General features: G+C 46.5%; 1 protein-coding gene across 4 annotated transcripts in view; it reads left to right on the top strand.

Annotated features, from left to right (window-relative positions):
• The window catches only part of SIDT1 (SID1 transmembrane family member 1), a 46445-nt gene that overhangs the window by 11319 nt on the left and 10982 nt on the right, over positions 1–24144 (top strand). For all 4 annotated transcript variants that reach the window (XM_030019492.2, XM_030019491.2, XM_030019494.2 and 1 more), the window contains exons 2-16: positions 6168–6289; positions 7259–7429; positions 7640–7685; positions 10560–10661; positions 11820–11903; positions 12484–12577; positions 13810–13881; positions 14273–14366; positions 15254–15297; positions 19172–19243; positions 20910–21058; positions 21697–21770; positions 22326–22392; positions 23052–23125; positions 23709–23832. In XM_030019492.2, coding sequence (XP_029875352.1) covers positions 6168–6289; positions 7259–7429; positions 7640–7685; positions 10560–10661; positions 11820–11903; positions 12484–12577; positions 13810–13881; positions 14273–14366; positions 15254–15297; positions 19172–19243; positions 20910–21058; positions 21697–21770; positions 22326–22392; positions 23052–23125; positions 23709–23832 — 1389 coding nt within the window. The remainder of the gene's footprint in view (positions 1–6167; positions 6290–7258; positions 7430–7639; positions 7686–10559; positions 10662–11819; positions 11904–12483; positions 12578–13809; positions 13882–14272; positions 14367–15253; positions 15298–19171; positions 19244–20909; positions 21059–21696; positions 21771–22325; positions 22393–23051; positions 23126–23708; positions 23833–24144) is intronic.

Genomic DNA, 24144 nt, shown 5'->3' with positions numbered 1-24144 from the left:
TGATTGACAGCAAATGAGAGAAGCCCTGCTTACAGTTAAATGTTAATCCTTCCTCCACTTTCCCAAGCTTCCTTATAATTGTACCTAGATTCTGCTGAACTTAGTTGCTCTGATATCCCCAAGTTCACTTGCAAGTGGTGGGGAGGATCTGGAGGGACTGTTAGTTGGGCAGGTTTGGCCCACAGGCAAATCCCACCTGCTTTATTGCTGTGTTTTGGAGGAATAGCTGTTATGTCAGGCAGAGGCCCATCAACCAAAGCTTTGTGCTGCTGGGAGCTGCTGCTGTATCCCTGAGACCTGTGAGGGGGAGAGTGGAGCTGCATCCTGGGGCTGGGATCTGGCTGCTCCACTGGAAGTGCAGGATCTGCCCACAAGAGGCCCTGTGTTACTGTGGTGATGGTGACAGGGTAAATAACTAGACGGACTGGAACCTCAATTGCCATCTGTCCAACTTCTTAATCACTCTGTTTTTTTCCTGGGCTTTTATTATAAAGATTTTGATGGGGTTAGGTGGTGTCATGCTCCTGGTTGATCTGGGCTATGTGCAAACAGAGGAAGAGTAGAGGTATGCACCCCAAGTACTTGCAAAGGAAGCAGCTTCTTGGCCATTCAGTACTGCAGCAGGAGAGTGACAGCTGTGTGCTGTAGGCTTTATGACACTGTCCCTCTTAACCTGATGTTTCTGAAGGTCATGCACTAGAAACTCTACAGGGAGGAGATCTCAGGCTTTGAATGTCTCAGTCACTGTTTGTCCCCAGTTAAGCTCCAAACATGTTGCTTGCACCCCTCTGCCTCTTTTTGCACACTTGAGTTTCAGCATCTGTAAAATGGAGATGATTACTGCTGTGGTCATATAGGATGCAATTGCAAAATCAAAAGACCTTTCAGTAGTTGTATATTAACTATATGGGGGAAGCTAGAACTCGCAAAACTCTCTGGTTACCTGAGCAGGCCCTGCAGGCATCCAGAGTGGCAGTTGCCACAACAGCAGGGCTGCCTGAAAATAGATAATCAGTCCTTAACAGAATGAATTAATCTTGGCATTGCTTATTGTTAGTAAAGTAAACATCCAATAGCCTTGTATTCATAAGCAGGTGTCTCTCTCTTTTTTTTTTTTTTTTTCCTTTCCCCCTCTGCCCCCCCTCCTTAAAGGAAACTTGACTGCTCAGACTAGTAAAACATCTAATCTGGAAAAGCCTTGAGATCTCAAAAAAGATATGCTCAGTGTATTCATCTATAGGTTAAGGAGAGAAAAGCAAGTATCAGTGTTGACAGCAAAGAGGAGGCAATTTGTAACCCTGTGCATGTAAAGGCAGTAGCTCTTGCTCAGGAACATTCCAGCCACCCTGGATGAGGAGCAGCAGGAGCTCAAACTGGGATGTGGAGTAGCAGCAGCAGGTCTGTGCTGAGTAGGGTGTTGACTGGGTCCAGCTTGCAAAATTCTTCAGCTGTGTTATTGCACCTGCAGCCATGGTCTTAATTAGCTTTTCTTTCACAGGAAATGAAAATGCTAAATCTTTTGGCTAGATTTAGCAATGGACTTTAAGGCTAGCAGGGGGGTGTCAGGGTAAAAATGTGTGTGAATGGAGCGCTAATGAGTCACTGTATGAGAAGTTTAACTGTTGGGCTTGTCCAGGAAGCTCTTACAGAGGTGGCTTTGTCTTGTAAAGGATGGGGGAGTAATGCTCTACGGATTTGCCTTGGGCAGTTACAAAGCTGCAAAGCTTTCACACCTGGACTACTGTGTCCAATTCTGGTCTCCCCAGTACAAGAAAGGTATGAACTTACTGGAGCGAGTCCAGTGCAGAGCCACAAAGATGATGAAGGGACTGGAGCATCTCTCCTATGAGGAGAAGCTGAGGGCTGGGACTGTTCAGCCTGCAACAGAGAAGGATGCTCAGGTGGATCTCATCAATGTGTTTAAAAACCTGGTGGGAGGGAATGAAGAAGGGGGAGCTGGATTCTTCTCAGTGGGTGCTTGGGCAAGAGTGACAGAACAAGAGGCAATGGGCACAAGCTGAAACACTGGAAATTCCATCTGAACTTTTTTTTTTCCCCTCTAATTTTGAGGACAGTCAAAGACTGGAACAGGTGCTTTAGAGGTTGTGGAGTTTACATCTGCAGAGATATCCAGAACCTGACTAAGCCCTGAGCCAGATATGGTAGGGTTACAAAGGGTGAGGATGGGATGCTTATGTCGTGTTAGGCACTGCGAGTTACTGTCTCATGCAAGGGCAGGAATTGCCATTTCAAATTGCGTTCTTAATAGAGGCTGCCAAAGGAAATAGGCTCCAAGACTTGCCTGTCCTGTTTGGATTTAAGGGCCTGCCTTGTCCAGTGGTGAGCTACACTGTGCAGGTACTTGGTGCTCCCCGGTTCCAGGCTGCATTGGCAGAACACAATGTAGGAGTTGAGGCCAAGATGGAGGCATAGCACAGATATGAAGGTTTGTCCTCTGCTGGGATTTACAGCTCCTGAGGTGGAGTCTGGGGGTAAATCAGCTGTTGCCCTGCTCCCTTTCTCCAGTCTGGTTTAGTGGGGAGGGAAGTCAAGTTAATAGTGCTGCAGCATTTGCAGCATGGGTACATCTGTAAGCCAGCCTAATTCCAGCCACAAGCTCCCAGCTGCTGTCCCCACGAGCAGCCTCGCCGGCTGGGTGATCTTGTTCACCCAAAGGCATGCTTGGGATTACATTTCCAAAAGGCTCCAGCCTCTACTGCTATGTACTCCTGACTCCTGAAGTAGGTGAGGGCTGTTTTCTCATCTTTCCATTTGGGTACGAGCTGTACGAAAGAGGTAGGTGGGAGTCATTCTTGTCTGCCCGTGTGATACTTTGCTCATTTGTGAAGCAGAGCGCATTTTCTACATCTGATGCAGAGCTCCACAAGGTAGCCAAGGGTCTTGTGAAGCTCCTTTGGGAAGAAGGATGCAATGGCAGATCTCAATACTTTGCAAACTGCATTAGGGTAGCAAATCCTTCCTTTTTGGACAGGACTCAGAGGGCTTTGCTTTGTTTGGTGAGTATTAAGAGAACACTTCCTTACATCATCATATGTAGAAGTGTTCAGGAATATGGTCTTGGTGTGGTATTCCCCTCTCTTCACAAACTGGCCCAACAGACATTTAAGATCACAGGAAACGTCTAGTGAAGGTCTCAGACTATGGAATACTGGTATTAAAAATAGTCCTTCAGCCTTGTGTTGGCAGTGTTGTGCTTGTCTGCTTATGAAACAATATTTGATTACATGGCTGTGGCTCCTCAAATAATACACTGTAGAACACAGGTGGCGTGTATTCTTACTTGCATAAGCCAAACGGCACAAGAAACTAATAAAACTGGAAAATACACTGTGCCACTGGAGATGAATGGCTTGCTGTGTATGCACTGTAATGCGATGGTGGGAAGAGCTGGGATTTCCAAAGGGTTTAAGATTAAATCATGGAATTAGTCTTACTGTATCTTAATAGATATCAAAATCCATACTTTTTTTTTTTTATGATAGAAAGATACAGCTCTCTCCTGTGTTTTGTAGGATACCTCAGGGCAGGTTTTTTCTTTTGGCTGACTTCTTGTAAACAGTCTGTGAATTTCTGTTTATGTGTTTTTCCTGTTAGAATCAATATTGAAAATACTTAGTTTGCTGAAAAGGAAGATCCGAGGTAGGAAGAAAGAGGCACTCTCACATGTATGCAACTTTCACTTCTCTGTCCAAAGCCTGGGAACGCTGTAAAAGTAGTACTTTTTTTAATACCGCTCAGCATTAGTGTATACTTCAAATAGCCAATACATTTCTTAAATTGAGAATTTAGAAGAAGTACGGATGCAACTTTCTAAGTCTTCCGAAGAATACAAAATAATTGTATTAATTTAAAGTAAACCTGACTATCTGCAACATACGTATAACCCATGTAGTGGGTAATGTTCTGTATTCGTGAAGTCAGTGCAGAAGAGAATTTCCCAATGTCTAGCTTGTATTTATGAGTACTTGAGGATGCATAACCCAGTAGTGCTATTTGCTGTGAGCCTGATGTGAGCTCCCCATTGCATTGTGCTGATGTGCTGAGCCCTGGAGGGTTCACAGAGTGGTATCCAACCAGAGGTAGTGTGAATCACTTCACCTGTGGAGGTGGGCTTGCTTTAACTGTTTCATGGGCAAAAAGCTGCTGGACAGGTAGCTGGAATGTATCCTTTCTGCAATGATAGTTGGTTTCCCCATGGATGGAGAATGGCTCTGTGTACTTGCGGGACTCTGCCTTGGCCATCGTGTCTTCATGCTCCTTAGATTTGTTTTCTTGTTCAATTCCAGTGTTGCCTCATTTGGGTCCCTGTTTCTTCTCACAGTGATTACAGCAAACACCTTCAATGAGCAGTGGCTTGTTCAGCCCAGTCCCTGCGTTTCCCAGTTATACCAACATGTGTATAGCCAACTGTGTTGGCTTGGTTTCCCCAGCCGAGCAGGGCAGTCACAGACACTTGGGAAGCCACAGAGTAACCTTCCAGTTGTCTGATGGTGGTGGCCTACTGTGTTGATACCCTTCAGGCATTACCTGTGAGCCTTGCTTTGTGATGGTGTTTTTCTTAACTTGGTTTTAGCACCCTATGGTGAAATTTACTTGGAAACAAAATTGCGTATGTAGTTTTTGTGGTCAGAAGGAAAAGCTGGAAGACATGCTGAAAGAGTATTACAAAGGTTTAGAAACCAGAAGGCAATGGACAAAGATTCCAGTGTTTGCCCTTCTATCTCAAGGGGTTTTTAATTAAATTATTTATGATGTGTTTTCTTGAAGACTTTCGTTTTTTTAGGAATTGGTAGCTGTAGCCTCTGTATTATGGTGATGATGGCAGGAAAATTGATAATGATTTTGCAGGAAGGTGTTTTGTTCCAGTAAACTAAACCCCTATGTGAGCCTAGAATCACTAAACAAGAATAAACAGGGAATTTTCTTTTAGGCTTATGATTGCAGATGCAAGCCCTTTCTCTGAACCTGGTGTCATCAGTGTAAGTATAAGCTGCCATCTCAGGTAGCTGCCCTTCTGCTACCTTGCGAACTCTGTATGGTTTTTCTCAGAAGGTGGCACCTCCCTTCTACCTTTACTCTTCTTGGAGGGTATAAAGTTGAGATATCTATGAAAAGTCTTTAACTGATCTAGCGAGAGTCCATTCTAATCTTTCAAGATGTGGTGGGCTTAAAATGTGTACATCTTATCTACCTAATATGCTTTCATCAATTAAAGGTCTCTATTTGTTATGTACTGTCTCTTCTGATGAGTTATGCATCTCATACCCTGTTTTCTTGAGCAATTTGTGCAGCTCTGGAGAGGGAGCTGAAGAGATGTTCCTTTCAAATGGAAATGGTGCCATTTCCATTTGGTGCAGACACACTGCTTGCTTGCTTCTCAAAGCAAATAGTAAACTGAGGGCATTCTACCCCACAGCTGTCCTACCTCTGCAACTGTGTGGTGGCCAGGTAATGTAAGGAGAAATTTCAGTTGCTGGTGCAGTGGGCTGCATTAAAACCCTTGCTCACAAACCAAAGCAGCCTTCCTTGTCCAGTTGAGGGCAGTCAGCAGCGTATTCCTGTTTTGTTAGGTGGGGTATGTATGGGTTATGGTCATCTTGGTATCATTTACAGCAGAGCCAGGTGCTAGCTGCTAACCTGCTTTTTTCATCACTAACTATTAATGTTGTCTTCAGTTATCTTTCCCAGTAATGTTGATTGAGTTGGGTACATAAAAGTCCAAGCAAGAAAATTCTCAGTTGTAGCCTTGGATCTATGTTTTGTATGTGTTTGCTTAATTTTATAACACAAGTTATTCACGTTGTTCCCAATTGGCTAAGTGGAAGCTACTGAACTCTCTTCCTCTTACATCTGCTGCATTTGTCCACTGTGTCTTGTCTGACAGGCACCTCTGACCTGGAGACAGAGCTGTGATTCTGGATTAGAGTAGCAGCAAGGAGGCTGATTAGAGCAGCAGGCACTTCTGTAAATGACCTCTGGATCTGAATAACCAGTCCAGTGACAAATGCTGTTGATCTCCCTGTGGATATTGTCAGCATCTAGGTCAGACTGAAGAAGGGGGACAGCCTTCTCCCACCTAGATTTGTAGCTGTTTTGTTCTTTGCCTTCAGCTAACAACATCTGTACTCTCCTTTCTCTTCTCACAGGTAGATGCAGTGCGGGTGTACGTGAACAGCAGCTCTGAGAACCTCCAATATCCTGTCCTGTTTGTAGTTCGCCAACAGAAGGGAGTGCTGTCGTGGCAGGTCCCACTAATTTTTCGAGGCCTGTAAGTACTGGAGTCTCTTCCTTGTAACACCCTTGTTTGCCAGCTGTATCCATTATTGGCCTTCCTCAAGTGCTAGATCTTGCTACTTGTGTAGGCTGCAGGGCTTGGTTGCAAAGCATGCTGGCTCATTGTCAGCTGAATGTAGGAAGACCAGGATTTGGTAGGTAACCTCTTACTTGTAGCCTGCTCTTGTCTCTTAGTTTCTCAAATATGTACACGGAGTGCCAGGAGGCTTCTCTGCTGGGGATCTGCCTGTGTCTCTAGTCAGTGACCATAACCACAGTAATGGTGTGTGCAAGTAGTTCTTGGGCTCTAGTTTGGAGCAGGGTTTGAACAAGCACTCGAAAGAGCACTCTAACTGCTGTGTTACAGTGCATTTGCGAAATAAGGGCTCTCTTCTCTTTCTCACCCCAGCTACACCTACATTGAGTCTATTCTGGGGGGTGGTGGTTGTTTAGGGGGTGTTTTCTTTGTGAAAGTGATGCTGCTATGTATCTTCAGCAACCTCGGAGCTAGTTAGGCTGCAAGTACTGAGACTTTGCAGGCACCTTAGACCATCTGAGATGTGAAGCTTCATCCTGTGACTGAAATCTTTGTGCCGGGCAGCAGATACCCTGCAGTGTCTTGCCTGATGCAGGGGATGGTTACAGCAGTGGCTGTTCTGGACTGTCATTGCTCTCTCTGCCTTCAGCAAATGGCAGATGTGCTAGATCTGCAGATGGCACAGGCAGCCTCGAGGGAAGTGAAATGTTGGGGATGGCCAGTCCCTTGTGCAGGCCACAAGAGGCAACAGAGGTGGAGTTTGAGCTCTGAATAAAAGGCTGAATGGTCTTGGCCTTTCAGATTAGTATTTCAGTTATGCAAACAGGGGAAAAATTATGTCATTCTTGGAAATGCCAAACAACTTTTTAACTGCTATCTCTCTTTTACATTGAACTTTCCCTTCCCTCCTTCCCCTGGCCATTGTAGCTATCAGAGGACCTACAATTACCAAGAAGTGAGTCGGACCCTCTGTCCTTCTGAGCCAACACCTGAGATGGGACCTTCTGACCAGATTATATTTGTGGACGTTGCTTCCATGGCACCATTTAATATTGCATATGAGCTGCTAGTCACCAGGCTCGAGAACTTCCAACTTGAGTAAGCTGGGATGTGAGAATACAAATGTAATTTCTTCATGTATCTGTTATACAGGGATTTGGTCCATCTGCCCGCTTTTCCCTTCTTTTTTCCTTTCCAGAAAAAAAAAAAAAAGATTATTTTTTCTTCTTCTGCTTAATCTGAAGGTACTTTGTATGTATTCCAGCTCTGAAAGTTTTAGATTTTAACATGCTGGCATTTCTTTTCTAGGACCAACAAAGCCTTTAACTTCACTGCCAGCCCTTCCCAGCCCCAGGTAAGGAGGAGTCCTGTGTGGCATTGCTTGTATGTCTTACCACATCCAAATGGTTGATGTGATACTTTGTTAGAGATAGCAAAAGCCTTATATGACTAGGTTGTTTCCCTCTTAGGATGCAGGGAAACTTCCTTACTGTTGAATTTTCTGTGGATATGATGGAGAGGTAGCAGTACCCCCTCTAGGGGCACGTCTGGGTCCTCTTGCAAAGCAATTAATAGAACCAAAACCCATGACCAGAGCAAATGAATGGTATCTGCAGTTCAGGAAATTCCAGAAATGTACAGAAGTCCAGAGGCCATTGGACTGCTACACTTCATGGGAAGTGAGATGGTGTGCACCAGTGTCTTGTTCCAGCCAGCGCTGGTTCAGTTGCCTGAGCGTGACTTGCCAAGATGCAGTCTTTACTGGAGAAAAATAAATACATAAATAAATAAGCTGTAAAGGTACAGCAGAACACAGATTGCTATTCATTGCTCAGGGCAGCAAGTCAAGTTGTGAGGTGATAAATGAAATGCCTGATAAGTCTGGTTATTAGTTCAGAAGAGAGCACACATGTACAACACATCCAACTGAGCAGCCTTGTTTAGAGCCCTGCAGACACTACAAGTCCTCTCTTGAATGAAAATGCTGTTGGCAGTAACTATAGTGATACAGGAGCTCATAGAGCTGGGGAAGTATGTAATTTACCCAGGCTGTCTGGTACTCCATTTTTGTTGTTGCTATCATGGTTAGTAACACCACTTAATTTTAGGTTTCCTATTACCAGGCATCCCAGCCAATCTGTTTTGCTGTCAAATGTCTTAAGCTGGTTTGCAGATACATGCAGTATTTTATACTATAGAAGCATAGGGAATGGTGGTGGCTCTTTATAAACCCTCATTACTTCGGATGTTGTAATTTGAAGGTAGGGTGTTTAGGATCTGGCCTGGAATTAACTTTGTAACTTTGGTATGTTCTTTTTCACAATTAATAACATGAGGTTGGTGACTTTTATAGACCAGTAGTAGAGAGTAGAAGATGAGTGCTTTTTAATTGCTATAACGCTGAGGTTTTTGTTCATCAAAGTATTAAGTAGTCAGGGGATGGGGAGAAAAAAAAGGCACTTCAAAATCTAGATGGGTGTTGGAATAGCCCTAAGACGGGAAAAAGACAAGCATAGCAACTGAAGGAGTTGTCTGGAACCTAGCTCATGCCTGAGGGCAGAAGGGGAAATTAGATATGCTTGTATAGGTCAGGAGTGTTGTCTGTATGTGTTTCTACCACTTGCAGTCTGTGCAGCAGAGAACTGTAGGTCTCAATGCCCCTTATGTTAATTCCGTGCTCTGGTATAAGTGTGGTTTAAAAAGAAAATTATACAAGGGTCCTCATGGGTGACTTCCTCAAGGACCTAAAGCTTTCCAAGGGTAGTGCACCTGGGTAACCAAGGAGCTCAGACCGCCACTGTCCTTGCGTGGTGGAGATAAAACGCAGTTCACTGAAGAAACCGGCTTGGTGAGTTTTCAGTTTGTAAGGACCTGTGGTTGGAGCCAGCACTCCCTCAGCAGTGAAGGGACCCTGCTTGGAGAGGGGTGATGGGAGTAAATGCTTTAGTAGAAATAGGGAGACTTGGAAAAAGCCTGGGTGATTTATTGCTTATCCCTGCCCTTCCAGTTGGGGGCCCTACTTCCTGGGAAGGGGATGGGGGAAGGGAAATAGGAAATGGCTGGCCCTTACTCAGCACTAAGGTTTATGTGATATAAAGGGAGCTCGCCAGTTGGGAATGTCTCAGGTTATGGTTTTGGAGCAGGAGATGTGGTAGCTTCTGAGGTGGCAGCCGTGGCTACCAGGTGACCATAAGGAAGGGAGGAAGGTGGCTGGTGGGAGTCCTCAGCCTTGTGTCCACTCTGAGGTGGGGTGAGGTGCCCATCAGCCCCTCATGGTAGCTGTGACTGTGAGCCTGAGCCCTCAGGGTCTGGGATCCAAGCAGGACAATGGGAACCCTTGCAACAAGCCTGCCTGCTGGGGTGGGCACAGAAACCCTGCTTCTCCAGCAGCTGACTGGTGTAGTACATCAAACTTTTACTGGGAAAAATATGCAAATAATGATGTTGCCTGGGACATCTTTTGCCCAAATCTGAAAAGGCCCTTGCTGGGACAGGGCAGGGCATTTGCTGACCCCACAGACTGTCTTGTGGTCCTGCTCAAACTACGGAAGCATAAGAAATGCCATTCCTTGCCCCCAGAGGAAAAGTAGGAATATTGGCAGATGTTAGTCTCTCCCAAATCTTTTTGGAGCTATAGCTGAATTATTTTCAAAGCTGAAGTGAGAATAGAAAAACCGTTTACCCTTTGCCCTCAAAATCAAAAAAACCCAACCCCCCTAAATCCTACAATTAATATCAGGCATTTATTTATGAAACTCTTGACAGAGTTACAACCATTTGACCTAATACTTTTCAGAGTCTGTCTTTGAGGCAACCCATCCGAGATAAACTCGATGATAAGTTCCATATATAAAGTACAGCCAGCAGTATGGAAACATCTGGAAATTGCTCATAGCAACATAAAATGGAGTAGGGTATAAAATGAAGTCACTTTAGCTTGATGAGGTGGAAAAGAGCTTAAGGGGAGCAGAAGCTATGCCATATCTTGCATGTTGAAGATGGCTGTGTCTAACAGCATGCTGTGCAAGGGGGAGAGTTGTCTTGTACATATTTAATATGCTCTTCTCTAGGTAAGGTTCTAATGTTTGAAATCTTAATTTTTGTGAAAGCCTTCCACATCCAACCCCAAAGCCCAGCTTGGGCTGTGCAGGTACCTTAGGGAGGCTCTGAAGCTACTGGCAGTGGTGATTTTTGGACTGTAACTCTCAGCACTCTGCTTTCTCCTCAGTATTTTCTGTACAAATTTCCTCAGGATGTCGATTCAGTCATTATTAAAGTGGTGTCTGATGCAGTCTACCCATGCTCGGTTGTCTCCGTCCAGGATATTGTGGTAAGTCTGAGCAGGGAAGGGTAAGGAGCTGCCTGCTGGAGCTCTGTGTCCTGCTGTAAGGGGGTCTGTGCCCCAACAGAGAGAAGAGCCCTAGGAAGGCCTTCACCCTCATGTGGTGGTGGTGGTAAAGGGAGCCCCTGAAAGGAATGAAAATTCTGTGGGAAGGAGGCAAAGACAGAAATGCTGAGTTCAAGCAGCTTATACAGAGATTTTTGCTGCAAATAGGTGAACAAGCTGTTCCTCTCCAGCCTGACCATAGGGCATTTGTTATGTTCCCCTTGTGAGGTTTAATATCCTGCTGCCTTGTGACATGGGTCTATCTCTCCATGGAGTGGTGTTGAATGGGATGCTGGTGACAGTGCTGTTCCCTTGAGTCTCCCCTGGCTCAAGGCAGTGTGGGGAGCTTCTGATTTCCAGACATGAGGTCTCTCCTCCTTTCCAATTCAATCTCCTCTGTATGCAATTACTGTTCCCTTTTCCTGGGAAGAGGAGAACAGCTGTTCCCTGCCATGGAGGTTGGCTGTTGCTTGCAGCTGGGAAATAGCCCCATATTTATCCTCCTTTCCCACGTCCCTGAATGATGCAGGGACCTGCAGTGTGGGAGCAGCAAGGTGGTGATGGAGGTGCAAGATACCTTGGCTGCTGGTTCTGAAGTCCTGGCAGTTGCCTTTAATACCTGGGGTGAGGAGAGAAATGGGTAACACCAATTCCTGCCCTCATCTCTGTGTTTGAATGGTGGAAGGGGAGGAGGGGAGACTGTGACAGGTGATTTTCAACCTATCGGGTATTAAGAGTAGTGGGAAAGGGTAAAATGAGGGCAAGCACTTGGCATATAGTACAGACTGCAAAGTGTGTGACACAACCAGTGTACAGCTGAGTGTATGCACTGCCCTGTGGGAATGGTAGAGTGATCAGTCTGGCTGAATCCTCTTCTGGGATTGAACTGCAGCCCTCTTAGAATGCAGAGATCGGTGAGTGCAGGCCACAGCTGGTGTCTTCAGAGCAGCTTTTCTAACTTCTGAATGGATTCTGGTTGTTTTGTTCCCTTTGTCACCCCAGTGGGGGCCTTTTTCTGCTGTTCTACACTGTCTGTTCTCCTGCTGGCTCCCTGTGTTCGGATTTTGTCCCTGGTTTAACCCTTAGTTGTGTCTGTTTTAGTGCCCAGTGTATGACCTGGACCATAATGTGGAGTTCAACGGTGTTTACCAGTCTATGACTAAGCAGGCAGCCATAACTGTGCAGGTGAGATGCTGATTTTTGTCCCAGTGTTGTTTTTTTTCAGTGGTTTGTCCTATGCATTCCTAGTTTTCTTTTGTTGATTCTGCTGTAAGCCTTTGCTTTTATTAGATTGGCTCATGTAAGTGGAAGAAGCAATGTTACCTTTTACTACAAAACCTTGCTTATATTTGCTTAGATAGGCGTGTTACGTGTGCTGAGGGTCTAGATCAGAGTGGCTGCAGCCACATGTCTTCTGTTTGAACCCTGGCTCTTCTACCACTGAGTGGTGGTGGTAGGGCCTTTTCAATAAGCAAAGCTTAGGTAGGTGGTTTGCACTAATTAAAGTAAATAAATACATGCATTAGTATTGGTTTGCTTGTACTGGGGCACTGCTGTACTTCATACTGGTGAACTCAGTCAGCTTATTGTCAGCAAGGATAAGAGGAGCATCCCCAGAAGTCAAGCTCTGTCCAGAACAGGCTGGTGCCTGTGTAGCAACTAAAACCTGATCTGTGGCCTTTTGGAGCACCGCTTCTGTTTTGCTTTGGAGGGAGAGGCTCCTTCACATCTCATGTATTCTGTCTTCTTCCATCCTCCCATGCAGAGAAAGGACTTCCCAGGTGAGCAGTTCTTTGTTGTGTTTGTCATCAAGCCAGAGGATTATGCCTGTGGGGGTTCTGTGCCTTCTTCCATTCATGGTAAGTTTTGCTGGGAGGTCGATTTGGTTGCTGCGTCTGGGTGATGGAGCAGCAGGAGTCCTTTGGGACCTTCCTGTGGGATGACACGGGATGGTCATATAGCTCTGTCTTACCAGGTAGCTGTGAGGAAGTGAAGTATAAATTTGATATTGTCAGGTAGATTAAAAGTCTTGATCAATTCAGGAGCTGGCTGGCTAGTACAGTGCCTGGCTTGCTGGGTTTATGTGCTTTTCAGAGGAGTTGCTGGTGTCTTGGGAGATACTGGATACACCCAGGCAATGCTGCTTACAGCTTTTTGGTTGGTGTGTTTGGTTTTGTTTTTTTTTTGTTCCCCTACCCTGCCCCTGCTGTATTATTCTCCTGCCTGCATGGAGGCCCAGATGGCAGTTCCTGCAGAGAGCATCTTCTCCCACTGCTATCTTGGGTTCTATGACAGTCCTGGACTTGGGGGAACAGGAAAAATTAGTAATTTTGGGAGAATAATTTTACAAGAGACTTGTTCTAGTGCCTTTGCCGGGTAGAAAACACTGTGTCCACTTCCTGGGCAGTGGTAAAAGCAAAGCCTCCACCAGTCATGTAGTGGCTGTAACTGGAGTGGGGACATTCCTACTCTCAAAGCCAGATGGCTTCCTCCCTATAGGAGAAGCAAGACTGCAACCAACAGATATACCGGGCTCCCCCAACAGCCCTGCACTCCCCCTGCCCCCCCCCCCCCCTTTTTCCCCTAAAAAAAGAATTGTTGCCTTCTGGGTGTCTTTCTCTTATCCTAAAGCTGTCAGCAGAGCTGTACTGGCAGGGTGTGCTAAGCCCTGCTGAAACATAGCAAGTCACTAGCATAGCATCCTGCACAGAAGTGTTTTGCCAGAAGAGCTTTGGCCAAAGGCAAAAATGGTGTCCCAGTATCTGTAGTGAGAGAAACTGCATTTTGGGGACTAGATGAATAGGAGACAAGATGCCCTTGGGATTCAGGCATCCAGACTTGAGCAATGTATGGAAGGCTCAAGCAGGGATTTCTAGCCTGAAAAACAGGTTGTGGATAGGGAGGAGGGGGGAAGTGTATGGAAAAGGCTGTATATTGACAGGTCTGAGAGAGGTTTATAGCAAAACCACACACAGATTATAGTGAAAAGCCAGACCCTGGTGTTTTTGCAAGTGCAGAGAACTAAGATCAGGGCCAGAGATCATAAATGTTTGATTGTTTTTATATTTGCTGTACACTTTGCATCTCACAGGGAATGTCAACCGTACCTGGAACCTGCAGCGGACAAAGAACCTTCAAGTGACGATTGTGCCCTCTATAAAAAGTCAGTGTCTCTGGGCAGAGCAATGTAACTTTACAGGGGGACTTGGCACTTCTGCCTAGAAGGGTATGGCTGGGCTGGCAGCCCTCTGATGGAATGGTGCAGAAAGCACCAGCAAAGGAGTCAAAACCAATTGGAGCCTGGGTACCCTCCAGGAGATACCCATGGGCACACCAGCTAGCACTGGGGGTGAAGAAATGCAGGGGAGACCTTGCAACAGGTTCTGGTGATTCCTCTTTGTCCTGATTTCGGCGGGCATAGAGAAAGGAGATGGGTTTTGAAGGGTTGTTTGGGGCTGGGTGTTGTCACCAGGTGGTGTTGGGAAGAGCAGGACAGCAGTGCTGGCTGTGAGAGGGGCTGTCCCTGCCCTGACTGATGCCTTCTCTTTCCTCAGAGTCTGTTTATGTCCAGGCCATGTTCTTCAGCTTCCTGAGTTTCCTCTCCTTTTACCTGGGCTCGGTGGTTGTTGCCTTTGTGCACTATATCAGGTGAGTCAAGGGGGTTTACAAGAACAACCTTTCTGTTTCTCATTGTCCTCAGAGATTCCTCACCCTGCAGTACATTTGGGGTGAGTGGGGCAGCAAGCATCTGAACAGAGCAGCTGCAGAAGTCCATCACTACTCAGTGGGCTCCTACTGATGATCAGCCAGAAAACTTTTCTTCCTCTGCTGTGCAGATTATGGCAATGATGAAAACCTAAGGCTCTTCCCTCTAGCTTTTGTAGTGCCCCACCCCTGGGTTTCCTTATATGAGGACACTGAGTGGTAGGTGGGAATTGTGATGGGACCAGTCTGGGATATGGGGTGCCAGAGCACTGGGGAACCAAGATGCTTCCCAGAGTGCTGGACCGAGTACTGCAGTAAGTGGCAGTGACCCAAATAGGGCCTTGGAGCCTCAAGTGTGCTGGCTTCCCTCCTGACCTGTGTCCTCTGCCCCAGAACTTGGTGCCTGGGCTTGTGCTGAGGAGGATATCTGTATCCAAGGTGAACTTGAGCACAGCTATCATAACAGGTTGTTCTATGGCACAAAAAAAAAAAAAAAGGGAAAACTTCCTAGCTGCCCCAGGATCGTGTAACTGGTTGTTCTGCCTCTGGTGGATAGTTGAGGGGGTAAAAAACCCCCTCTGTTGCTTTGGAAATCAGAAAAGTATATAGCAAGCAGTCATGGCTGAGCCATGTCTAGTCCAAACACTATTTTTCTTTTTTTTGTTGTTGTTTTTGTTTGTTTCTTTTGTGGTTTATTTTTGTTGGAAACTTTTTGTTTGTTTTTTAGAGCTTGCACCATATTTACCTATTAGTGTCCTAGATAATCCTGCCATGGCTGGCAGGTGCTGGGGTTTGTGGCTGTCTCATGAGTGCTGCCTGTTCTTTTTTAGGGTTCGGAGGAAGGCTTCAGCTGGGAGATTGAGTCCTGAGGATGGTAAGGTCTCTTTTCTGTTGTGTGATAGCTTTAAGTGAACAGCCCAGGTCCCGGGACAGGCTGTCAGTCAAGTACCTTCTGCCCCTTCAAGCCTTTGTCCTTGTACATGTACCACATAGTCTCTGGTGCTGGTGAAAGACGTTAGAGCTTCCTCTCTGCCCTCACAAGAGAGGGTGTTTGAAGCAGGCTCCCCTGAACCTGGTCCTGACCCCTCCCCTGAGGTGCTGGCTTTTAGAGGGGTGGAGGAAGAGCAAGCCTTGGCTAGACCTGGCTACAGGCTAATGTTCGTGATGTCAGGTCTGTTCATTTTTAAGCAAGGTACTTTGAGTTTATCAGCTCCTATGCTTTAAGATTTCCTCTGCCTGGTTTAAGCATGGGGTCTCTAATTTTTTAATTTAGTTTAAATTTTAATTTGTTTTTAACTGGGAGTTGCAGACAACCAAATGAATGAATGACTAATACAGTTAGGTAGTGGTGTTTGTGTTATTTACTTTGGTATTGGATTCAGTTTACTTTATGCTGCACCCACATTTCAACATACTGCAGATTTCTGCGTTATAAAAACATAGGTGCATGTAAGATGCTACCAGTGAAAGACGGAAATTTTTGCTGTGTGGATGGGGGCGGGGCAGGGCACTGGGATTTTCTGCTTTCTGGAGAAGTGTGGGAAGCTGGCCGTTTCATTTGTTTAAATATTTAGTGTCTGCAAAGTAGTTCAAAGCATTGGTCTGAGGATAAAGGCATCGTCATTTGTACCTCTCTCAAAGGGAGGACGTTATGTTTTGGCAGCACTGAAAGGTTCTTGGTGTGCTCCCTTTTTTAATCCTCAGCTTCTTCAGTCCCTCTGGTCTGCTACATACCACCAGATAAACATACTAGTATAACTGAGCTGTGCTTACAGGATCAGCAGTGGAACTTCACTCTGACCTGGCATTACTTGGGTTAATATTTTTGCCAAGGACCTGGGGGCATTTGGATTCTCAGGAGTGGCTTCTTCAGCTACTGAGATCCTCATCTGCATCTCTGTATGTGGAATGTATGTGAAAGGTTTTCTTCACAACCAAATAAGCAGGGGACTGTAAAAATGTGCTTCAAAATATTCTAATTTTAAGTCATTTGGGATGGATCCTGCTGTGAGACAACAGCAGGTCTTAGCGCACTGGAGAAATGGGAAGGGTGAAACTCCCAATGGGGACTTTGGGGAAGCTGAAGGAACCTGGCCAAGGCCCTGGAAGAGCTCCAGGGTGGTGACAAGGGATCACTGTTTAAGGCATGGAGCCACAGTCTCAGCCGGCTGAGACCAAAAGCTCCAGGGAGTGCTGCTGGTGCTGTAGCTGAGGGCTCATGTGCTGAAGGCAGCTTAGAAGCTGCTTTCCAAGCTGCCCTGGTGAGAGGTGGAAGTTAAATTCTGGTGCTTGGGAAGTTCCCAAAGAGGCTGCAGGGCATAGATGCTGTGCTTAGCATGGACCTGGAGGGCAGAGAACTGGGTTCCTGGTCAGGGGGGATTGCTGAACAGCATCCCTGTGAAAGGACAGAGGAACACAGTTCCTTCACAGTTTACAGGTTTCCTCCCAGAGGTACCTTCTCCTTCTGTGACCTGTCCTCTCCCTTGCACTCTATGCCACCTTCACACGCCTGGCACTGCATGTCACAGCCATGTCCTTTCCTCTGGGGAGGAACCATGTCCTACCCACGTGGTGTTTCTTTATTGTGTCTCTTCAGGGTGTGTGTCTGACTGTTGCCTGTAAAATGGAAACTAGCATCTTCCCTGTCCTCCAGATCACCCAGGGCACGCTGGCTTTCTCTCAATTTTTTTCCCCTCTTCCCACCTACTGGAATTTCTCTTCTTCCAAAGTACCTCTGGGTCTTGCCTTCTTCATCACTTCCCTTCCCCACCAAGCTCCTGTCATCCATCTTATGCCTGGTTTCTGTGGTTAACTTTTTTTTTTTTTTTTAATCCTGTGGCACACCTCCCGTTCCACGTCATCACTATTTGGTGGAGGGGATAGCTGGAGGAACCACACCTAGTGTGGTACATTTACTTTGCTGACTCACTTGCACACTGGGAAGTGGGACTGAAATTAGTGGGCAGGCTGGGTCCAAAGCAGCTGTTAGAGACAGGATAGCGCCTCTTCTCCCTGGTGTCCCTGCTTTGTCCAGATTTAAATCTTTCCTTGATTACTTGGGAGACAAGGTTGACAGGTCACTTGAGAGCATAAAGCCTGGTCTAAAATAAGGAGGGAGCATCCCTGTGGGACAGGACTGATGGTAGTAGGAATTCTGTGTGTGCCTTGGTGCCATGAACATGGGGCAGCGCTGCTTTCACTCTCTTCCCAGTGATCTGATTTTCCAAATGACTTTAAAGCAACAATAAAATGCCATGAGAGAGGGAGGGTTGCACAGCGGGTGATGATAGAAGGTGGAATCTTGCTCCTGCAGAAACCTACAACAACATCCTGCTAATAACAGCTCGGGGCTCAAGGGGTGTCATGTGGGGGGACTGTGGTGTGCCAGAGCCTTCCCTCTGGTGCTCAGTCCATGCCATGTTGTCCACTTCTGATGCTTCTTTGAGCTGTTTGTTGCCCTGTTAGAGGGATGGGGCAGAAGGGTAGAGAAGCTGAAATGAAGACCAAGTCTTAGTCCACAGCCCAACAAGCACAGTGAATGTGTCAAAGGAAAGCAGTAATTTGTACTTGAAACATCAAATGTCATTGCTGTATGGGTGCTCCCCTGCCTAGAAATTGGGCTCAGGCAGGGAAAAGTTTGGAGGCTCTTTAGGTATGTGGCTAATGGAAATGGTATAAAAATCTGTGCAAGGTGTTACAGAAGTGTCCAGAATTGCCAGCTGGAAAGAGGAGTCTGCCTGTGCCTGTCAGTTTGGGACCGATCATGTACTGGGAAGCCAGAGGTGCAGCTTGGGAAGCCAGGCCATTGCCAGGCTGCAGTAAGGTTGCTTGGCTTTAAATATTATCCCAAGTCCTGCATCCCTCTGCTGCTGACTGGCCACACAATGTTGTTGCAAGGGTGAAGCTTTGTAAGCAGCTGGACCTGTCTCGCTGTTTGCCACCATGGGAAGACATGGTCCTGCTCCTGCTGCTCTTGCTTCCCTCCCTTTTGGGGAGATGGGTGTTTGACCCCTCAGTAAGGGGAGTCAGCTGGCTGTGTTTCCTGCCATGTTTGTCTGCTGCCAGTTCAACAACTGAGCCCCACCACAGGAGGGGAAAAAGAGGGAATGTGGAGGCAGGAGGGGAAAGTCCCAGTGCAACCTGAGTGGGAGGTGCAGTTGTCCTTGCTTCAGATGTGTGGGTGGGAGGCAGGGACTTCCCAGCCCTCAAAAGCTTGCCCTTCTTGTCATCAGCACAAGATCGTGACCACTTTTTGCATGGAGCATTTTTTGCTTTCTCCTTGCTTGGTTAAAACTATGTACCAGCTATCTTGCCAAAGGCTGCCTATGACTCTTCCAGGGGCAATTGGAGGTAGCAATATTTGAATAGAACAATGTGTGAGGAGGGGAAGGAGAAGAATTAGAAGTTCAGAAGGGTGCTCTGAATGTTGTGAGACTTGCTCTAGAATTTGTCAAGTCTTGCAGTCCCCTAATGTGATCCCTACAGGGTGCTGGAGGGAGGCTTGTGCTTTTGTGAGTCAAACTGGCAGCCTGTGTGGGGAGGCTGAAGGGAATGGGTTTGCTTCACATTGCAAAGTGAGGGTTTCCTTTTGCACAGTGTGCTCTAGAGGGAGACTGCCATCTGTTTGGAGAAATGCTGCTTTTCCCAAGTCACTCCAGCTCTTCAAGCTGTTTGTATTCACCTCAGAGATGTGTTTCAAAGCACTGATGTGAAACTAACTGTCCCTTTTGGGTCTGTTTCTATTGCAGGATCTGGGATTATGGCATCTTCACACCCCATCACAGCCAGCACCCCTGAGGGAAGCAGCTATGGTGCTATTGGTACAGTGTCTTCCAGAACTGGGAGCATGGGGAGGGTTCTGCCTGGGGCAAGGAGAGGCACTTTAAGGTGCTTTAAAGCCAGAAGGGAATAAAGCTGCAAGTTGCTTTAAGAGTGGCTTGCAACTACTTGAAAAAAATAATTGCAGCTTGGGAGGTTCAGGTTGCACTTTTGGGCAAAACATCTACATCAAAAAGGTGGCAAATCTCTGGAAGAGGTGTCCAGAGAGACTCTGTCATTGGAAATGTTTGGCTTGGCCAGACAAAATCATGGTCACCTGATGAGTGTTGGTGACAATGCTGCTTCAGGCAGGAGGTTGACTAGGGACCAATAAAAGTCCCTTCCAACGAAACATCTAGGGGTCTGTCATTAGCTCATCAAGCCTGCCTTTACACTAAATCATGCCTTTCACTGGAAGACTGAAGGGTTGTGTGCTGTAAGGCAAGAGAGAATCAGAGCTTCTTGCAGTCCAGAGGTTTCACTAGGGGAGAAATAGTGTCATGCTGTCAACAGGTGAACCACGCCCTGGCAGCAGAGGAGGAAAAAAACCAAACTCCCAAGGTTCCTGCTAATCTGAGATGATGTGAAATGCCTTCCTTTGCCAGAGTTTCTTAGTCTCCTTACAACAGTTTTCCCTCCTGTGGAGGGATTGGCACTGAATAGCTCAGTGCTGTGGACTTCTGGGCATAATCCTTGAATTTGACAGTTTGGGGACCCAGATTGCAGGGTGAGGTGGTGCAGGTCCAGGGCAGTGTCAGGCAGCTGCTCAAATGAGAGAGCAGAGCAACTTTGTCTAATTTTTAGTCCCTGTTTAGGATGCATTTGCTCACTGTGGTGTAAATACAGCCCTGACACTCCAGATGTCACCCAGTTGTTGGACTGTGAAGGTGTGGTATCTCTGAACGCCTGACAAAGAAACACAGAACTGAGATTTTGTGAGGTTTGGGAAAAATTCAGGAGGATTTGAGTCCTGGAATAGAGTTGAGGGCTTCAGTACCACCCTACCCCCCTTTCCCAATTCCCAAGGAAACGCTTTAAAAGCATTTGGGAAGTGAGGGAGAAACTTGTGTTCTGCTCATGCCAGTATGGGCAATATGCTGGCTGGGAGCTTGGCCAGCCTGTGGAAAGTGCAGGCAGGTCGTGTTGACCTGCAGGTGACCGATACTGTGGATGAAATGGGAGCAAAGCTGATGCTCTGCCTGCCTTGAAAAATCAACTTTCTTTCTCTTTGTCTTTTGTTCTACAATATTTTTAGAAAAGCTTAGATATAAAGCTTATATAAAATCTGGAGATTAACTAGGTCAGCCTATTTCTGACCCCTGAACAGTCTGATGCTTTCACTAGAGCTTTCTGACTTCTCAGACTTCAAGATTTCAGAGCCCAGGCTAGTAAAGAGTAGAAAATGTTAGAGATGAAAAGTAATAGAATAAAAGCAGAGGAAAACCCAAAATGCTGCAGAGGTGGGAAGATGGTCCTTGAAAGTGCTCTTACCTGATAATCTGAGACTTTCAGGAAGACTTGTGATCGTGGAAAACCTTGTTCCCTGAAATGGCCGTATCAACTTGTCCCAGCAGATTGTGTCTGGTATCTGGGGCAGCTTTCTTCTTGCTGTGCATAGAGGGCTTTAGCCTTTACCCTGCCTGTTTCCTTCTCCCTGCTCTGCTCTAGATGAGTCAAGCTCCAGTGGTGGACATCAGTTGTCTTCCCCTGAGCGTGGGCCGCCTGCTGGTTCTGACACAGACAGCTCTGTAGAGGAGGAGAGCGACTTTGACACCATGCCAGAAATTGAAAGTGATAAGAACGTCATCCGCACTAAGGTACGGCTGGTCTTACAGCTGTGGCCATGATGCTGGGCCATGGACACATCTGGGCTAGGACTAGCAGTAGTCACTTGCCAGGATTTTTAAGTTTTCGCTTTCCTTTTAGGTGGATTTAGTCTAATAAAGCAGAATGTGCTTCTCAGTGTTTTTTTCAGAGTCTATAAAGTTTTCCTGCTGTGCTAAGTGTGTTGCTGAAATGAGTGATTTAATATGGAAAATCAGAATGTATTGGGGACTATTGAGAAAGGAGGAAGAAGCCCAGAGTGTCCCAGAAAGTCCTAGAAGGTGCGACAGCATAGGGAGAAATTAGTGTGCAATAGTAGGTAGTTATGTGGTACAACTAGTGCGACTACAGTGGATGTACAGAGGGGCTTTAAGCTAGCAGCTCTCAAACTGCCTCCTTTTGTTGCCCCACACTGCTCCTTGTGGTCAGAGCCATTCCTGGAGGTCAGCGGGTTTTGCAGAACTCTTTTGCCATAGAATCAAGGGACACAACAAGCTTGCTGTGTTTGAAAAAAAAAAAAAAAAAAAAAAAAAAAAAATCCAAATATGTCAAGATCTTCTACTGGCTTCTGTAGTCTTCATTGGTTTTTTTTCTGTTTTCTTCCCTCTTTCCCCACCCACTAATGTTTTAGGTGTTCCTTTATCTATCAGACTTGTCCAGGAAGGACCGAAGGATTGTCAGCAAAAAATACAAAATCTATTTCTGGTAAGGAGAAGACAAACTGGTAAGGCTCAAACTCTAGGCCCAGTCTCTGGTTGTAGAGTCGGTCCACGTGCCGTTCTTCTGAACCACACTTCACACCTGAGGATGTTCTTTGAGCCATCCTGTTACACATTCTGAGGCTGTTCCAACCAGTAACTGCAGATCCCATTTACCTCAAATAAGGATATTTGTGGACCAGTGTACACATGATCCTGGCAATGGATTCTGGTTTGCATAATTGCTTTAAAGTGTAGTAACAACCAATGTGCTGGAACATACTGGGGAAGGGGAGAAATTGACACTCGAACACATAAGCTTGTGGTCCACATGCTGTCTTTTCTTGTGCCCATAGCGTTTGCCTCCTGTTTGCATTAGCACATTTGCTCTCCTGCTTCAGGAGATCGTAACCAGAAGTAAAAGCTCCAGCTGGGAGAGCAGGGTCTGTACTCTTAGGCACTGAGGTGTACACATTCCTCCACAATCACTGCGGAGCTCTGTCCTGGGTGTACACCAATTGTTTTGGTGTGTGTAACTGCTGCTACTGTCTCCTCTCTGCAGGAACATCATCACCATTGCAGTGTTTTATGCCCTGCCAGTCATCCAGCTCGTCATCACTTACCAGACGGTGCGTTGGGTTCTGTGGCTGTCCCATGCGCTTGGGTCCTCTTGCCTTTAAACTTGCTCTGTGGTTGCACGGTGTAAGGATGACAGTCACAGTGAAACTGGGATCACCCAGGAATCCTGCTCTGTCTGAGGGGCAGTTTACCTTGGCTGGTCTCTGCACTGCGTTGAGTGTTGCTGCTGGCTTGGCTCCTTGAGCTTGCAGTTCTGCTATTTTTGCTTGCAAAGCGGGAGTGCAGCTGGTTTCCTGCTCATCTGATGTCTCATTTGGGGCCTGTTTCATTTAGAGGGAGGAGGAATCTGCTGTTATCTCTAAAAGACAACGGAAGCAAGTAGGGTTTGCTGTCATATGAGTGATTTCTCCTCCCTTCTCCCTACCCTTGCTATCCTGCTGTTATTCAGATATCTGCAAGCAGATCTATTAGCAGTGGGGTTGAGAGCATACAACCTTTCCTCTGAAGACTGTTCTCAGGTTTGTGGCCTGTGGCAACATCTTGTCCCTTGCTAAAAGCTTCACGTGCAGATGTCAGTACTCCCCTGTGCCAGTGCTAGAGCTAGGCTGTGTCCTGGTACACCTTGTGTACATGCAGTGTTTGCATGAAGCAAACCCCCAGAACAGGGAGGATTTGCTAATATCAGGTCTCCCACCTCCTCTCTGTCCAGGTAGTGAATGTGACTGGCAATCAGGACATCTGCTACTACAACTTTCTGTGCGCCCATCCCCTTGGGGTGCTGAGGTGAGTGAGCCCTGTGGTCACTGTGTTATTGTCTTGTGCCTCCTGAGTGTTTGTGCTGTGCCCAGGTCAGGATTTTATCCTTGCTGGGCTCATAGTAACTGTGTTGATAATACCACTGAGAGTTTAGGACTCTGAGCTTTCTGTTTTGCTCAGCAGTGGCTTTCTGTTGCAGTGAGACACATGCACCCAGGAACATATAGCACCTGGGTTCTCCTGGCAAGCCTATGACACAGCAATGAGGTGCTCCCATGCTCTTTTGGACACTTTCACTTGTATCCAAGGAGCAGCAGCTCTAGAAAGAAGTTCAGCTCAGTCCTCTCAGTGCAGCATTTCTCTGAACTAATGTGGGAGTGCAAAGAAAGCCCAGAGTTGAGAATCTCACAGAGGAAGTGTTAAATCTACTGGGGCAGGTGAACTATTCAACCTAAAATTGTCATCCAGGGTGTAAAACTGGCAGGTGTTTGGCAGCTGCTGAGGTGGAGGATGGTGGTGGTGGAGCAAAATGGATTCAGCTTATCATGGCCTGGGGTTCATCCTCCTGCTGCTGTGCTGCCTTTGTCTTAAACGTTCTTTTTCCCTGCAGTGCCTTCAACAACATCCTCAGCAATGTGGGCCACATGCTGCTGGGTTTTCTTTTCCTCCTCATTGTGTTGCGCAGGGACATTCTCCACCGTCGGGCCATGGAGATAAAAGATGTCTATACCCTGGTAGGTAGGAAGTATGGTCGCATGGGGCTGAGCATAGGGAGGAAAGACAGGGAAAACTTGAAAACCAGAGTGATACACAGTGGGTTTCCACTTGCCTTCCTTGCTGGAGTATTGAATCCTCCTCTTTTTTCCTACCCTGAAAAAGGGTCTAGGTGGGATGCTTATGTTCTTGTGCACCCCAGTACTTTGCTGCTTATGGTATGTAAGCTGTGGTGACCCAGCCTGGGCTTGTGAAGACAAGGAGATGAGTAGAGGAATGACTCCTGTGGCTGTGGCTTTTCCTCCAGTGCTCACTGTGGAGGAACTGGGGCA

This window comes from Aquila chrysaetos, chromosome 7, assembly GCF_900496995.4.
Source record: "Aquila chrysaetos chrysaetos chromosome 7, bAquChr1.4, whole genome shotgun sequence".
Lineage (NCBI taxonomy): Eukaryota > Metazoa > Chordata > Aves > Accipitriformes > Accipitridae > Aquila > Aquila chrysaetos.
This window is presented reverse-complemented; position numbering and strand designations above follow the sequence as displayed.